Source organism: Sardina pilchardus, chromosome 10 (genome assembly GCF_963854185.1).
Source record: "Sardina pilchardus chromosome 10, fSarPil1.1, whole genome shotgun sequence".
In the NCBI taxonomy this organism is placed as follows: Eukaryota; Metazoa; Chordata; class Actinopteri; order Clupeiformes; family Clupeidae; genus Sardina; species Sardina pilchardus.
Window position 1 is genome coordinate 7,254,502 of NC_085003.1, and position 16,566 is coordinate 7,271,067.

Genomic DNA, 16,566 nt, shown 5'->3' on the forward strand with positions numbered 1-16,566 from the left:
ACCAGAGACTTGCTCCATTGGCATGCCAGCCGCAGCAGAGAGAAATTAAATTTTGTCAGCAAATAGAATGTTGCACTCTGTCCAACTAACCGTCGAAGATGATGATGATGCAGATTCTGCCGTAGCATTTAGTCTTTTGCAGCCCATCGTTCGGTTCTTATCCTTCAATATGTCTCATTAGGTATTTTATGCATTATTGAGCTACATTTTCTCCGTGTCCCTATAATGTGCCGAATGTGCTGTATTGGATGTGTTTATTAAGTAAAGTAGACTTAACACGCTGTGCTTGGTGTGCACAGAGCATTTTAGTACAAGAGTGTAGCGCAAGGATGAATTTGCCAGAACTACTAATGCAAGCAGGTCTGTTGCAATGAAGCAGACATCATCCCTTTGAGCCGGAGATCTGACGGGGAAGTGTCAGAGGAAGTCATCACATGGCTGGGGTATTCCCCTGTGGGGGCAAAGCCATGTGAACCCCACTCTTCATAATGAACCTCCGTAAAGTCAAACTGGACCCAGGGGACACGGTGGGGGGACGGGGGGCTTAAGACAGCTTTTGTTCTGTGCATAGATACTCAGTGCCCTTTCAGAACTGATGAGAGTGGCTCTCTTCATGCATGAATCATTGACATCCGTCCTGACTCAGATCCCTATTCTATGATCACGTTTGTCATTTTTCTCTATTGATATAACGCCAGAGAACTCTTTTTTTAATTTGTTGTCTTTTTAATTGTTCATTTTGTTGATGTGGACCAGTAGTGTTTTGTATGCAGCGCTAACAGGCACCTATCATGCAGTTCTGCTGATCTGTTCTGCTCACTTCAGGCACCTAATTGTCAATTAGCGGCTAACTGAGTTAGATGTAGCCTGCGAGGGCTGCTTAATACACATTTGGTGGAGGCTATCATCTCTGGCATGTACCCTTGAATTCAATTGACCGTGTCATAGAGGCTCTTTTACCCTTCAGTAATTTAAATCCCTATGCGGTGACATGAATTGAAAATAATTTTGTTTTCTGCTTCCGCAAGTTTGAAATTTGGTTTTCTATTAATATATTCATGATATGTTATTGGTGCATCCTCAAATGTCTTAAGGTTGTTATGATAATGCATTTTCATCTGCACACATAATACAAGTTCACAACACTTTTGAAGACACAAGTGTTTGTGTGTTGTCGTAATACATGACAAACTTTAATAAACAAACAGCACTGGATCTGAAGTGTTTACCTTTTAAGTGAAGTGTTTACCCATTTATAATGTAATATAAGCACTTGAATCTATTGTTTTTTGTCATAGCCTCTGCTCACAGCTCTTTGTTAATCCAGGTCATTAGGCCCCGAGTCATCCATGAGTGGCCTAAATTCTCTCCCCTCCTGGCAGGTGAATGGGAAGGACCTGTCTCGCGCCAGCCATGAGGAGGCGGTGGAGGCCTTCCGCAGTGCCAAGGACCCCATCGTGGTGCAGGTCCTGCGGCGGAACCCCGTGGCACGGCCCCACGGGCCCGCTCAGGACGCCCAGCTGGTGGACGTGTGCACGCAGACGGAGATCACGTTCGAGCACATCATGGCTCTGGCCAAGCTTCGCCCGTCCACACCGCCCGTGCCTGACATCTGCCCCTTCCTGCTCTCCGACAGGTACAGTCCACTACAGTCCACTACAGATCAATCCCCCGCTTCTGTGAAACACAAACTCGGTTGGCTCGCCGCTTCTAACATCTGACTACATGAGGCATTCTGAACTTGCATTAGAATGTAACACAAAGCACTGCTATGTGACTTCAGACCTGAGAACTGAACATGTAAGCAATTCCCCAGTCTTGAAAATGAATATTGTATGTAATTCCCCAATCCTTGAAATCATGCACAAAGTCGTAGACTCTTGAAATAGGCACACATAATTTAAAAAAGGCTTCAGGCACCATCCTGGGGATTCTTGGAAAACAACAAAGAAAGCTGAAGCACTCCTTTGTTTTCTCCCCCTTTTTTCTCCTCTTTTCTTCTCTTTTCTTTTTTTTTGAGCTACAGTTATGCATGTTCTCCAATCTATCTCAAAGGAGAGGCAAACTGTGAACAAGATAAAGTTTAGCATGAGAAATAAGTGGGTTTCAGCCCAGGGGATGTCAGCAAGACGACATTAGATATGCAGAGGATTTCCTAGCTGAAGCTGTGAAGTTAATTGAGACTATCGCACGGAACGGGAGTATTGTAAGTGGGTAATTAAAAGCATACTGTGACCCACAAATAATTAATTGTTTAAAATGTGTCACTTGTCCACCTGAATGGAATATCCACCGGTGGCTTCTATCTGTTTGGTTGACAGTATGCTTTCATCTTTGACCCAATTGTGTTGGATATTCTTAAACACTTCAAACCTTTAATAGGTTTGGATCAAACAAAATTAAATTTAACCTAGGAGTAACATTCCTCCAGGCCTAAGGCTAAGCGCTGTATTTGGAGGTAATGTCTAGCGGTTTTTATTTTTCAATCTCCGAACCCATCCCAGGGACGTCTTAATTGTTGCCGTTTGGCATAACCATTTGGCTTAACAGAGGGTTTACAGGGTGATTAAAATCGAATTGACTAATAAAAAGAACCAACATGGCGCTCCATTCTTTGGAAATATACTCTTAGCCCGAGGGCCAGAAACAAATGTAATCAACGTGTCCCATAAAACACACACATTTTTGTGTCTTCATCTGTGTTCAGGTGCCACAGCCAAGATAGGGCTCGTTTTATAGTTGCAACAAATGTCAGTCGTTCCCCTTGTTGGAGCACAGATCATAAAACTATGTAATTGTATTCTATTTAGACCCACGTGTCCCGAAGAAAGCATAATATGCCATATTGTAGCCCCAAAAAATAAACCATTTTGACATTTACACGACCAGCTTTATTGGTGGACTGGGTTATTTTTCAAGTCATATAAACCCATATGTTGTTTTCAGCAGAGCGCATACTTTCACTCACTGATAGGCAGCCCTCTTTGGGCGGGTTGCGAAAAAAGAATTGCCTTTATATGCCACAATGTCAGCATAATGCACATCAGGGATTATTCTCTCCTCTGCTTGAGATTCATAAACAATAGATCATATTCTCTCAGTAAAGGCAGGATTCATTGGTGGGTGAAAACAATGGCCATGTGGTCTTCAGAAGATTAGAAAAAAAATCTTCAGCGAGGCGGTTCAGCGATTAATCAGACATGGTTTGATCACCCTCATGACATCATTCTTGAAGGCACATGACAGATCCTTTATTCTTTATACCGTGTGGGTGTGTCTGCATATGTTTGTTTGTCTGTGGTTTTTGTCTATTTGTGTGTGTGTGTGTGTGTGTGTGTGTGTGTGTGTGTGTGCGCGTGTGTGTGTGTGTGTGTGTGTGTGTGTGTGTGTGTGTGTGTGGCAGGTACGAGAACAAATAGAAAGTGGGATGATGAGGAACAGTCTTCTAAATCATCACTGTCCATCACTATCTTTCATCATCCGTCCTCCCTCTCTCCCTCCCTCTCTCTCACTCTCTCTCTCCCTTTCTCTCTCTCTCTCTTCCCTGCCCCCATCTCCATCTCTCCTCACAGTTGCCAGTCTCTCCACACCATGGAACAGGAGTACTACGATGGCTCTGAGTACCTCTCCAACATGGCGGCGGACGTCGAGAGGACGGATGACTTTGAGTACGAGGTACGACTCCAGCAGCCACTTCCCCCAACCCTCTCCCCCTCTCCTCTCCTCTCCTCATCTCCCCCTCTCCTCTCCTTTCCTCTCCTCTCCTCTCCTCTCTTATCCCCCTCTCCTCTCCTCTCCTCTCCTCTCCTCTCCTCTCCTCTGCTCTCCTCTCCTCTGGCCCCCCTCTGTCAGCTTTATTAATAACGCTTGACATCCCCCTCCACGTGGCTCCACATAATGGACATCTCCCCCCCTGCACGTGGAGAGGGCTCCTGCCTATAATGGACTCCACAGGCCTGTCCCCAAAGGCTGTGGCTGACGGATGGCGGGTCACGGGCAGGACTCGACACCAGCGCCGAGCAAATTTGTGAAGTGGTGGCGTGGCGTGGCACGGCGAGGTGTGGCGAGGTGAGCCGAGGGCTCGCTTACCAGCGGGCCACCCTGCTCTGGTGAAGACGCCATCCCCTTTGTTTGCCCTCGGCATATCGATTGGCTTGTTTCATATGACGATATCATCAATTAAGCCGCGCTGATATCACTTATCATCCAGGGGCTCGTCACCGCGGAGACAGTCCATCAAGGCAGAGTCCATCCATCACGGGAGCGCCCCTCTCCCTTCGGGGGCCTGTGAAGGTGCAAGAGGCACCGTTGGGAAGATGAACAATGGGACTCCTCTGGGACGCCCGGCGGAATGATTCCCCGCTTGCATCTTCATTTGCGCCGAGCTAACTCACCGATGCCGATGCTGGCACGGGGTTACTCTGACAGATGATATCATTAGTCGGCATAGTCGGCTCTCTCTCTCTCCCTCTTTCTCTCTCTCTCTCTCTCTCCACACCCCAGCCCCCACCTCCACCACCCCCACCTCCACCACCTCCACCACCTCCACCACTACTCCCCAAGATGCAGATTAGGCTGCGGTGGATGATAAACTGACACTCGGGGTAAATCCGCTCAGTGTGCGGCTGCCTGCACCAGAGGCCAAACACCGATATCCTTTATTTCCGAGCCATTGAAGAGCAGGCTCACACTGTAACGGGCCCCGTTTTGGTGACGGATGTGTGGTGATTACCTCCTTCTCCTCTCGCTTTTGTTCCATGTGAATTTCCCCTCTGCCGGGGCGCCCTCGCGCTCCTCTCTCCTCCTGCGGAGATGTGCACATCCGCCTGCGTCTGTGGCGTAGGCCCGGCATTAAGTCGGCGCCAGTGTGATATATTAAACGGAGGCGCTGCATGCCTCATTTCTATTAACTAATCTCGTTACATTGTGTTTGCTCTTTTTATTTCATGCATGGAGGGCCTGTGCTTCCTGCCACCACCCCCAACCCCCTTCAACACGACTCCATTTACTGTATGTCAATTGCGCCCTCCCAGCATTCCCACAGAGCGCGGGCTATGCAAACTGACATGAGGGGAGGGGAGGAATTGTCAAGACGAGATGAAAGGAGAGCGGAGGAGAGCGCCACCGCTAACGCTAAAATCACTTCATTGTCACCATTTTGATGCTATGGGAAAGCCTACATTCACTTACTTCCTTTAATTATGTGAAGCTCCAATGGAGGTGTACTGAGCTGTTCCAGGAGCTGTCACATGTGACTGCTATCAAAGGCTTACTTCATCACTGAATGTCTCTCCATCCACTTCAAGTGTTTTTTTTTTGTTGTTTGTGTGTGTGTGTGCATGTGTGTATCAGCACGGTCGTACAATGGCTCTGCCTCCCCCCGTCATTATCCACAGTCTCTCTTTTGAGGCTGCTTTTTCAATTACCGGCAATCAAAGGCACGATTATTATGACAGTATCCCGCTCGCACTGGCGGTGGGCGGCCATCTTGGCTAATCACGCCATCGCAGTCGTTAATTTACTGTCAGCCTCCGCTCGCGTGCTGCCGATGCAATCTCCCGCCTGAGAGGCCGAGAGCTCGCCCGTAAAATGGAATATCTGGTGGGGGGTGGGGGTGGGGGTGGGGGTGGGGGGGTTAGGGAGAGAGGTGGTGGTTGCAGGCAGCCAGAGATTCAGCTTTAACAGCTCCTGTCTGCCGCAGAGAGAGAGAGAGAAGATGTTGAGCATGTCAGATAGACTGTAGAGAGCTCGAGCTAATCAAGATACTTCATCAGCGTTGAGCAACTAGTAATATATTCATACCCAACACTCAAGGAATAAAGCCGGAAATAAGACTCCCTCTCTTTGAGCCTAGATTTTCTTGGCTGCTCTGTTGCTGCCATTTGTTTGCATTGCTAATTGCTCTGTAATAATATCTGCCGTCCAGACTTTCCAAGGCAGTGAATTGCCTCTCCATCGTAAAGACTTGTATTTTTTGACTGCAGTATATTGTCATTTTAAATAGCCAGCTGTTCACCATCTGCAATTGTTGTTATCATATTCAATTCAATTAATACGGATATGATAAACATCAACAGAGAATAAAGTGGTGATTATGCCTTGATGCTTTTCTTCAAGCAGGCTTTCACTGTGGCTCGGTTTCATCTTGTTGTTTGAGGTGTTGTTTGTGATGTCAGTGATGGTGTTGGCGGTGTGGCTGCAGTTTTGCCTCAACTGTGTCCGTCTACTTCACCTTTGTGTGTGTGTGTGTGTGTGTGTGTGTGTGTGTGTGTGTGTGTGTGTGTGTGTGTGTGTGCCTACGCTGCCTCATCCTGGAGATTGGCTGTGACAGGCCTGAGCTCACGCTACTGTACCTCCACACACACACTCAATTAAAGATCTGAGGGCTTGTCAGGTGGAGTGTGTCAAAAAAAAAACTACAAGAGGAGAAAAGCCTGACAGCGTGGGTTTCCCCCCTCTACTTTCTTCCTGTTCTTGGTGTTTGTCCCCCTTTCCTAGCTCCCAGCCCACAGAGTAAATTACCCACGAGTCAGTGGACCAGGACTGGTCCAGTGCTGTTTGATACACACACACACACACACACTTCACCCCACCCCACCCGATCGCCCCCCACACATACACACACCCCCCCCCCCAACCCTAACCCCCCTACACACACACACACACACACACCCCACCCCACCCCACCCCACCCCACCCCACCCGATGGCAGGAGACACCAGGTGGCCTGGTCCCTCAGTCTGGTTAGCCTGTCTTTTCCACCTTCCTCTTCTTTCCTGATCCTGTTCTCCTCGCCTGACATGTGTAACCAGCCGGCCCGCAGATGCCACCAAGGAGATGGCTTTGTCCATCTCTCTCTCTCTCCCCGAGAGGCCTGTCAGGGTTCCCCCAGTCCAGGCCCCAACCTGCCCAGCAGCCACGGGCCCAGACATGCCTGTGAAGGAGCCACGCACGCCTCCCAATGTGTGGAAACCAACACCTCTATTTTTTTTTTGTTTAAAGCTCTCATTGTGTCAGCCATCTCCAGCCAAGCTGATTGGGCTGCTGATATTTTTGCTAGCGTAGCATGCGACTTCCACCTTTGTGTCAAGATAGCAGCCCTGTGGCACATTTTCTATTATTTTGAGATGTCAGGAATGACCCGAAGTGTGATCACACCGCACACCGAGTTATAATCCAGCCGGCAATGCATAATAGAGTTTAACTCCGCATTCAAAACAAATCTCGCAAAGCCCCTAAGCTCCATTCGGGGACAGCTGATGAATATTTCATGGGTGTTTTCTTTGGTTACTGCAGAGAGGGCCCGCTGACCGAATTAAATCAGTGACTATTAGCATAATTACGGACGTATTTACAGAATAAGCATGCATTTTAATTAGACAGCCAATGGAAATGCCCAAAAGTTGAATCAAGTTATCAAAGTACCTGCAAAGTTACAGCATTAGCAGGTGTACTACCTTAGGGCTTGTTGGTATTCACCGCAGTTACCGGCTACAATTAAAACACCAACTAGCACATTAAAAGTGCAAAAGCGGGGTTCATTAAAAGGGCATTAATGGGATCATTTTGTTTCTAAGCCATTCTCTGCCCTGACGTCTCGCGAACTGCGTGGTAAGAGTTTGTGTGTGTGTGTGTGTGTGTGTGTGTGTGTGTGTAGGAGGTGGAGCTGTGTCGGCTGATCAGTCAGGAGAAGCTGGGCCTGACGCTGTGCTACAGAACCGATGACGAGGACGACAACGCTATCTACGTCAGCGAGGTGAGAAACTCCCACGCAGATCCACTGCCTACACCACAGGACTCTAGGATCATTAGAGAAGATGGTTAGGATGTTGTGATTATGATGGAGTCTTTGACAGACAAAAATAGTTAAAGTCTACCTCAAAGCATATATATTTATTGTCAGCCTCAAAGTGTCAATTAGTGTCTGTGTGTCTTGCTTGGAGGGTGGCCCCTCATGCCAAGAGCATTAAATATGTAAATGTCCATGAAATGCTTCTGAAATGCAGAAGTTTACAAACAAAAGCCCTCGCCAGTAATGCTATTTTTAGTAGCACTGATGAAATCAAATGGTAATTCCCCTCATTAAAATTGTATGCTTGCGTGTTGTATTTCCGTCAGCCAGGGTTTTTCTCTGGTTCTTTTGATGTAGTCTTCAGACAGAGCCAGTCAGTCAGAGTGGTGTGTTAAGAAAAGGAGTAGCTTAGAATGATGAACACATCTGCTTCCTCATAATGTAACTGAACGCTGAGCTTTGATGTGTCAATGTGCCATTTTGACGGTTTTCAAATACATGTCGTCACTGTACTGGAATATGACTAGATATGTTTTGCATTTGATTTCATTTTCTTCAGCATTACCAGATACTTGCATGAATATGTATGTGTTTGAAAATATGTGTTTTTCCATGGGGAAGAATATTAAGAGGGAAAATATTAAGATTGAAACCAGCCTCCTCATAAGTAGCAACACTCATTATATCGTGCACTGATGATGAATAATGAAAATGTTTTGATGACCGCTTTTCTCGGCTGTGTGCGATCCGTCTAAGAGTCTCCTCTTTCACTTGTCAAAAACACAGAGTGCTGTCCTCAATCCACCCTCGCCTGCTCTCCCAGTCAGCCGAATGAGTGCTGAGCGGCACAATGCTGGCTACTGGGACATGCTCAGCATATTGATATTTGCCATGAATGGGCGGTTATGGGCTTTTTAATATGCCGTCGCTGCACGGACTGTTGCTTTAGTTACAGCATCCTGCCATTCTATTGACATCTTTGAATGGGAAACTTAACAAACAGCATTCATAAAAATGAGTGGGAAAATAACAAATTCCAAGTTAATACAGTACTTTCAAATATTATGATTCCCTTATTTGCTTTGAATAGGAAGAGGTAGGCTACCTTAACCATTGCATGTTTCTCCACATCTCCTAAGCAGCGCTGTTGATGTTATATAGATACAGTTAATGATGAAGCCACAGACAAACAAGCCTCTCCATTGACTGGATGGCAGCAGACACATGGCTCATTATTTGGCTGCAAACTGCCGATTCCTCCTCCAAGCTTGGCAGCACATCACTTTAAGTGAGTGGGCACGGTGAAGGGTTGGGGTTTATGAAGACGGAACATTCCGACACCCAAGTGATCTCAGGAGATCCCCTCCGATAGGACAGAGTGAAACAAATGACCTTAGACAGCAATTGATTGGCCAGTGAAGGATGGGCCAGCCCCTTCACTCAGTGTCATTAATCACAAAAGAGCGCCAAATGCTTCAGCTTCCTGTCTGTGGGCTGAGCCTATCATGGCTCCTGATTTCGAAAGCTGAATGGCCCAGGGAAATCAGAGACAGCAAAATAAAACAACCTCTTAAAATGCAACACCACTCTATAATGAATTTGTTATCTATGTAAGATGAAAACTTTAGCCTGAACCTCATCCATTTTGTTAATTGGTACCAGAGAGGATTAAATTAATTTGAATACCCAGTTGAATCAGATTAATAATACTTGTACAAAGCAAGTGTATGTGTAGATGACCATCAGCCCACAGCCATTAATCTTACATGTGTCTGCTATCTGACTTTCAGTTAGCACTGAAAACGTGTATATCCATGTAAGATATCATGTACTGTACTAGATCCACTACGATATGAAGATGTTTACAGGCTGACTGTTTATAGCCCTGAGAGTTACTTTGTAAAGGTAATTTCCCTTGAACTTAGGGTGGCCATATGTCTGGTTCGCGGCCTGAACAATCTGATTTTCTAGCCCCCTGTCTGCTGTCTAGCCAGACGTCTAGGGGGACACCTGATTGTCTGGCTTTTGTCATCCGTCAGATTCGTATCGTAAAAGCTCAGCTTCACTCACTTTCTTCAATCCACTTGAGATCACATGAGTTGGCTTGGAGTGTTGTCCAAGACATCGGCATTGTAATTCTCCGTGAAGTTCTGAACAAAACTTTGGCCCAGCACAAAGTGGAGAGACAGCAAACACATTGTCCTGCTTATTATATGGATTCTTGCCAAAAGTAGAAAGAAATCTTTTCTCACCGTTCTGTGACAAAATTGTCTCTACTTCACTCTACTGTACTTCAACAAGATATCTCAAAACTTAACACATTCACACAATGTTCTCCATTCTCTCTCTCTCTCTCTCCCTCTCAGATTGGTCCAAACAGCATTGCCGCCAGAGATGGACGCATTCGAGAAGGGGACCGCATTTTACAGGTGCAGTACACCCAGAATGCCCATCCCTTTGCTCTCATTATCACTGACACCAAAACCTCCTTCATTTTCGGAGGCCACCGCCGCCGTCGTCTTCGCAGCGAGTGGGCCCCCATTCATTTTTAATGGCTGAACATTAAGCGAAGAAGCAAACCCCCTCAGTGGCGGTTAGGGGATAATGCTCCCTCCCCCCCGGCTGTTTTACTCTCCGAGTCAGCAACCGAGGGGCCGCGGGGGGGCTGCCGGGTTTTTATGACCCCAGTTTAGAGGTGCTCGGTGCAGCGGATGTGTCCCCCGAGGAGCCGGAGAAGATTTCTCAACATCATTACTGTGAGCGGTGCTCCGGGGCGCAGACCCCGGGGGGGTGGGTGTGTGTGTGGAGGGGGGGGGGGGGGAGATTACCCCGAGGAGAGATTGTGTAGTCTGTACTCGTGAGAGATAGTGGCCTCCAATCTGGAGAGGCGCGCAGGAGGGAGAGTGGCGGCGGCGTCGACTGTTGTGCCGAGGCGTTCGAGTGAGCACGCTTTTGGGACCCGCGCGCCATGAAGACGTGTAAAAGTTGCCTTATTTAAAGATTCCTGCGGTCTCTGGACTATTTTCTGCAAATTGCATTGTTTTTCAGCCGGCTAATGTTGTGAACAGTGGGGACAGTTTCAGACGTTATTCTTGCTGAGGTTTGCGCGTTGCACGAGACACAAGTATGCAAAGCGAGAGAATAAATTACAGCTACTGTCATAAAAGCGGCCTTTGTTTCCCATTTTAACAAGGAATGGCACACTGGGACTAAATGGTAGGCAAAGCCAATGAATATGCCATTAGTTTTGATGAGGCTCAGGCAGGGAGCATGTTTAATAACGGGTTTTTCACAGATAGAATAGCGCAAGAATTCCAAGGGGCTCCCAAGGCCAGAATAGACAAGATAGGATGCATTTGAGCACAGGCATGTAAAAGGGCACCTGGCAGCAGACGGTGTCTGAAAGGCACTGTAATGAAATGTTTGCGCTCTTTCACACCGACAGGTAGCCGAGGCCCCTTCATTCGGCGGCACTTGTAGTGCAAAGGCGTCCCTTAAGAAGCCATAATCTGATCGGTAGAACCTTGGCCGTGGCACGGGGAGATAATCTGAAAACGCGGGAGCTAATTGTTGGCACGAGCGCGCGTGCTGCGTGACTGATTGGACGCTCGTCGGGTCCACCGGTCGGCCAGCACCCGGCGATATTATCCTCCGGTGACAGTCCCATTACTCTCCCTGGAAAAAGATGAACACCACCTGTCAGCGGCCAGTTAATTGTGTCGCCCGATCTATATGTGTTGCCAGGAAGCTTTCAGGAGGACAGTCTCCGCCGGCCAAGGTGTGCCATCCCAGCAGTAATCAATGGGCTGTTTTCCTCCTCTCCAAAGTAGATAATTGAGTGAGGGCACTTACCTCAGGAAGCTGGGAAATGAAAAAGGGAAAGTAGTGTGAATAGCAGTGTGTTATAGTCTGTGTGTGTGTGTGTGTGTGTGTGTGTGTGTGTGTGTGTGTGAGAGAGAGAGAGAGTCGAGAGGGAAAAAAATGTCAGTTTCTCCCTGTTCCCTCCTTGGCATATGCCATTGGGTTCCTTTTGAAGCCACAAATAGATAATCACCGACATTTGTAGTTACCGCTGCAGCAGGTCTCTCTTGACTCTCTCTCTCCCTCTCTCTCTCTCTCTCTCTCTCTCCCTCTCTCTCTCTCCCGCTGAGCGGGGCTCTGTGAAGTGCCTGTCTGACCCGCGTCCCTGTGCTCTCCACAGATAAATGGCCAGGACGTGCAGGACAGAGAGGAGGCAGTGGCTGCGCTGGCCAGCGAGGACAGCAGGAACATCGTGCTACTGGTGGCCAGGCCTGAGCTGCAGGTGGGTCATTCCCCTCCACCAGCCGTCACTCCAGCTCATTCATGGACATACAGTATACCATATGCATAGAAAATGAGTGCATACCTCAACATATAGACTTCTTTCCCAATCATACATACTGTGCCTAGAGAGACATACTGTAGCATGCACTGTGCAGAAGGTCCTGGTGACATTCACACGCTCGCCATCCCATGTGCACACACTAACATGCTGAGAAACACACAACTGTGCTTGCTGTCGGCAACATCTCCCTCCTACAAGTGCACATTTTGTTGAATCATGAGGGCAGCCAAGCCATCATGATTCACTTCTACTTTTACATTTTTACTATTTGCGTAAAAAAGCAGCAGCACCTGCGCTGCACTCCACTGTCCACCCCTCCTGGTCAGGGCACAGCATTCCACTGTCCATCCCTCCCGGGCCGGGCGCTGCACTGCACTGCACTCCACGGTCCACCCCTCCTGGGCAGAGCAGGTTGAGGGCCAGAGCTCCCCCTTGCACACCTCGTCATGTTTTATTTTTATGTAGCAGCAACATAATTGACTTCGGACGGTGAGCCATAAAAACTAATGGCATGCTAATCTAGAGTGAGTCCATGCCCCGGGCCACGGCGCGGCACGGGCGGAGGAGCGGTCCTCCCTACTGGAGCCGGCGTGTCCAGCTGGGGCCTGCCGCCCGTAAATGGACTCTCGCCGTAATTAAGTGCGTCTTCAACGGAGAATCTGAATCTATAAATATGGATTATGATTTCTTTTTTTTTGTGTTGAGCTTGAGACACACTGACAAAGAGCTGATGTGAGAAATTAAAGCGCAAGGTCAAGAGGCGAGAGACGGCGCGGCGTGGTGGTCACTGAGCCGCGTCCGCGGCAGTCTCCGTCTGTCAGGGTGACGAGTGCGGGCACGTCACCGGTGGCAATTAAAAGCTGGTGTTGATGTTTATTAATTAAGCATTCCTCAATAGCAAAACATTTAATTGTCTTTCTATTTCTCTCTCTCTTTCTTCTCTCTCTCTCTCTCTCTCTTTCCTTGCCTTGGCTTGTCGGCAGCTGGAGGATGGCTGGTTGGATGACGAGCACAGTGAGTTCCTGGAGGAGCTCAAGATGGAGATGCTGGAGGAGCAGAGGAGAGAGGAGGAGGAGATGGAGCGAGCTGCTAAGCTGCAAGAGCAGGTAGGAGGCTGGAGCAGCGAGAGGGAAAACACGCGCCTTTATCCTCAAGCACTTCATTGAACAAAGAAGCGCAATTTTGTTTAGTTACAGAGAGGTTTGCAAACATTAGCAAGCAATTCTGTCTCAAGATGGTAGTTTGTCGTCTGTCTTTTTGCTCCATGAGAGTGTTAAAGCTGAAATGAATGTAAAATGTAGGAAGTAATTAGAAATAATGGATACTACAGAAGCAGAGAGGTTCAAATTAATCTATTGAGCGTATTTTGCTTTCCCCAATCCTTTAACAACTTCAAAATGTGCCTTCTGAGGTATGAATATGTATGAGAGAGAGATGAGTGTTTTAAATCCCAAGCATTACCCATTATGAATTCAAATTTTTACGAGGATATTAACATACTGTGTATTCCAAAGTTTGGAATATCAAAGAGACAATAGAGAGCGTCTCGCTGTTATTCACAATTGTTCTATTGTGCGCCTGAGATCACCCATGGAGAGAATAGAAAGCAGTCCCTGAGGATATGACATTTGTTTTATTCATGATGATGTCAGTGTGTGTGTGTGTGTGTGTGTCACACGCGCTCATGTTTCGCCTTCTGTCCCAGCAGCCCAGGAGGAGACCGGAGGGTGACATCAGCGGTGACGCGGCCACCTGCTCCTCCTCGGCCAATCGGGACAAGGACAGCGGCCTGGGCCGCGGCGACGTCAGCTCGGAGCAGGAGATGCTGGCCCACATCCAGAAGCGGCTGTCCCAGTGCCTGCGGGAGCGGCGGGAGGCCTGCCACCCGGCCGAGGTGCCCGGCGCGGGGAGCCGGCAGGCGGGGTGTGAGCCCGGGGCCGAGGGCGACCGCTTCCAGCAGCTGCTGGAGCTCAAGTGCCAGATCCGCAACAGCGGCGAGTACGACCTGTTCTACAGCCGCAGCAGCACCATCGAGTGCAGCCTGACGGAGCCGGGCGGAGGCCTGGGGGGTTTGGGTGTGGGCGGAGGAGGCGTTGGAGGAGGAGGGGTGGAGCGCGAGCTGAGGATGCTCAACGAGGAGCTGCGCAGCATCGAGCTGGAGTGCCAGAGCATCATGCAGGCGCACCAGCTCCGCAAGCGCGAGCCGCGGGCCCCGGCCATGGTCAAGGACGGAGGGGGCAGCCCGCGGAGGCACCACCAGGGCCAGGCCGGGGGCAGCGGGACGGCCGGTGGCGGCAAGCTGGCGGACATCCACGAGCACCCGGAGAAGTCGGACAAGGACAACAGCTCGAGCGCCTACAACACGGCCGAGAGCTCGCGCAGCACGCCGCTGGCCATGGACCGCTCGCCCGAGCACTCGCTGCAGCGGCTGGTCAGCCTGACCAACCAGCGCAACCTCCGCAGCACCCTGGCCGCCGCCGCCGCCGCCGCTACCGCCGCCACCGCCGGACGCTCCTCGCCCTCGTCCGCCTCCTGCCCGGCCCGCCGCGCGCCCAGCGGCAGCCCCGACCACAGCAACCCGTCCGAGTCGGAGCAGACGCCGCCGCCCGCCGACGAGGACCCCCAGTCCTCGCCCGCTCACCAGCGCCACCTGCTCCTCCACCCGCAGCAGCAGCAGCCCCAGCCGCCGGCCGTTCGCCCCTCGCGCATCCCCTACTTCTCGCCCAGCCACAGCTCGCCGTACCGCCACGCCGACATCCCGGCGCACGCGCGGCACTACCAGAGCTACATGCACCTGGTGCAGCAGCGCTCGGCCGTGGAGTACGCCCAGAGCCAGCTCAGCCTGTTCGGCGTGTGCCCCGGCGAACCCCAGGCGCCCGCCGCGTCGCGGGACCCCTCGCTGTCGCCGTCGCTGGACCCCAAGCTGGAGTGGAAGGTGAAGGTGCGCAGCGACGGCACGCGCTACATCACCAAGCGGCCGGTGCGCGACCGGCTGCTGCGCGAGCGCGCGCTCAAGATCAGCGAGGAGCGCGGCGGGGGGATGACCACGGACGACGACGCCATGAGCGAGATGAAGATGGGGCGCTACTGGAGCAAGGAGGAGCGCAAGCGCCAGCTGCTCAGGGCCAAGGAGCAGCGGCGCCGGCGGGAGTTCATGCAGCGCAGCCGCCTGGAGTGCCTGCGCGAGAACCCGCAGAGCGGCGGGGAGGGCTCGGGGGGCTCGGGCCCGGCCTCTGCCGGCGGCTCGCCCCGCAAGGAGGTCAGCATCATCGAGCTCAGCCACCGCAAGATGATGAAGAAGCGCAACAAGAAGATCCTGGACAACTGGATGACCATCCAGGAACTGATGACCCACGGCGCCAAGGCGCCCGAGGGAGCCAAAGTCCACAATGCCTTCCTGTCCGTCACCACTGTATAGAGCACTGTACAAAGCGAAACAGAGACAAGCGAAAGACAAACTCTACCCCATGCGGTATTATCTACTTTGCCTCGTTCAATGTGGCATTTTTATGTGGAGAGAAAAAGACGAGTAAAGAAAACTATTTTTCACACTTTGTAACCTGAATAGCATTTTATAAACAATTTGAATAACTGTCTCATTTCATATCTCGCGTATTATTGTTTCTTTTTTCCCTTGCTGTTTTTTTTCATCTTTCGGAAATGCTTTTATATGAAACTACCAAGCCAAGTGCATTTTTTTTGTTAATCCTGTATGTGACATTCAACAATCATGATTTTATTTTTTTACTGTTGCATTCCACGACTAGACCCATGTTCCTGGTAGGTGTGCATACTTTCAAATAAGGTTTTTAATACGAATGTAAAACACCACACAACTGCTCTCCTCACTGGTTAATGGGAAATGTAGTCTGCTGCAGGGTTTTTAGCATTCTTTGGAAAACTTTGGTACTACTTTGTATTCAGTACAACGGCGTAGACACAGCAGTAGGTAGATGACACAGGGGACGAAGACATGACACCATTGAACACCAAACTATTGAACCAGCATATCTTCTCAGGATTTGATTAGCCACTCTTCCCTTGATACACAGGTCAACACTGATCCTCTCAGAGCTGGGCTTTAGCAATTACTTCACTCCAACTATCTCAGTGTGTGAACATCCGTCTGTCCCCTTTTACCCTTTGTACATTTTATATGTGCCGCTGTATGAATTTCAATCAGAGTTGAGGGCCACTCACTGAACTCACACAACTTGACTGTCTTGGTTGCGAGGGACCAATGTAGAAAGACCAAGATTAGTTTGTTGTTTATGTTTGTCCTCAGATCTTACAGGCCATGTGTTCACATCAGGAAAGTCAGTGGGCATTTATACAGAGTGGTAAACATTTGTCCTCATTTCAATAGCACGTTTAGCCGTTAGAAGCTTGTCACACTAGATAATTTACT

At 49.6% G+C, this 16,566-nt stretch overlaps 1 protein-coding gene across 1 annotated transcript in view; it reads left to right on the forward strand.

Moving 5' to 3' along the window:
- The window catches only part of LOC134093874 (PDZ domain-containing RING finger protein 4-like), a 39,709-nt gene extending 24,133 nt beyond the window's left edge, over positions 1-15,576 (forward strand). Inside the window, exons 2-10 of the mRNA XM_062547166.1 lie at positions 1,383-1,636; positions 3,573-3,675; positions 7,658-7,756; positions 10,159-10,221; positions 11,994-12,095; positions 13,142-13,264; positions 13,867-14,212; positions 14,261-14,766; positions 14,836-15,576. Coding sequence (XP_062403150.1) covers positions 1,383-1,636; positions 3,573-3,675; positions 7,658-7,756; positions 10,159-10,221; positions 11,994-12,095; positions 13,142-13,264; positions 13,867-14,212; positions 14,261-14,766; positions 14,836-15,576 — 2,337 coding nt within the window. The remainder of the gene's footprint in view (positions 1-1,382; positions 1,637-3,572; positions 3,676-7,657; positions 7,757-10,158; positions 10,222-11,993; positions 12,096-13,141; positions 13,265-13,866; positions 14,213-14,260; positions 14,767-14,835) is intronic.
- Positions 15,577-16,566: the final 990 nt, after the last annotated feature.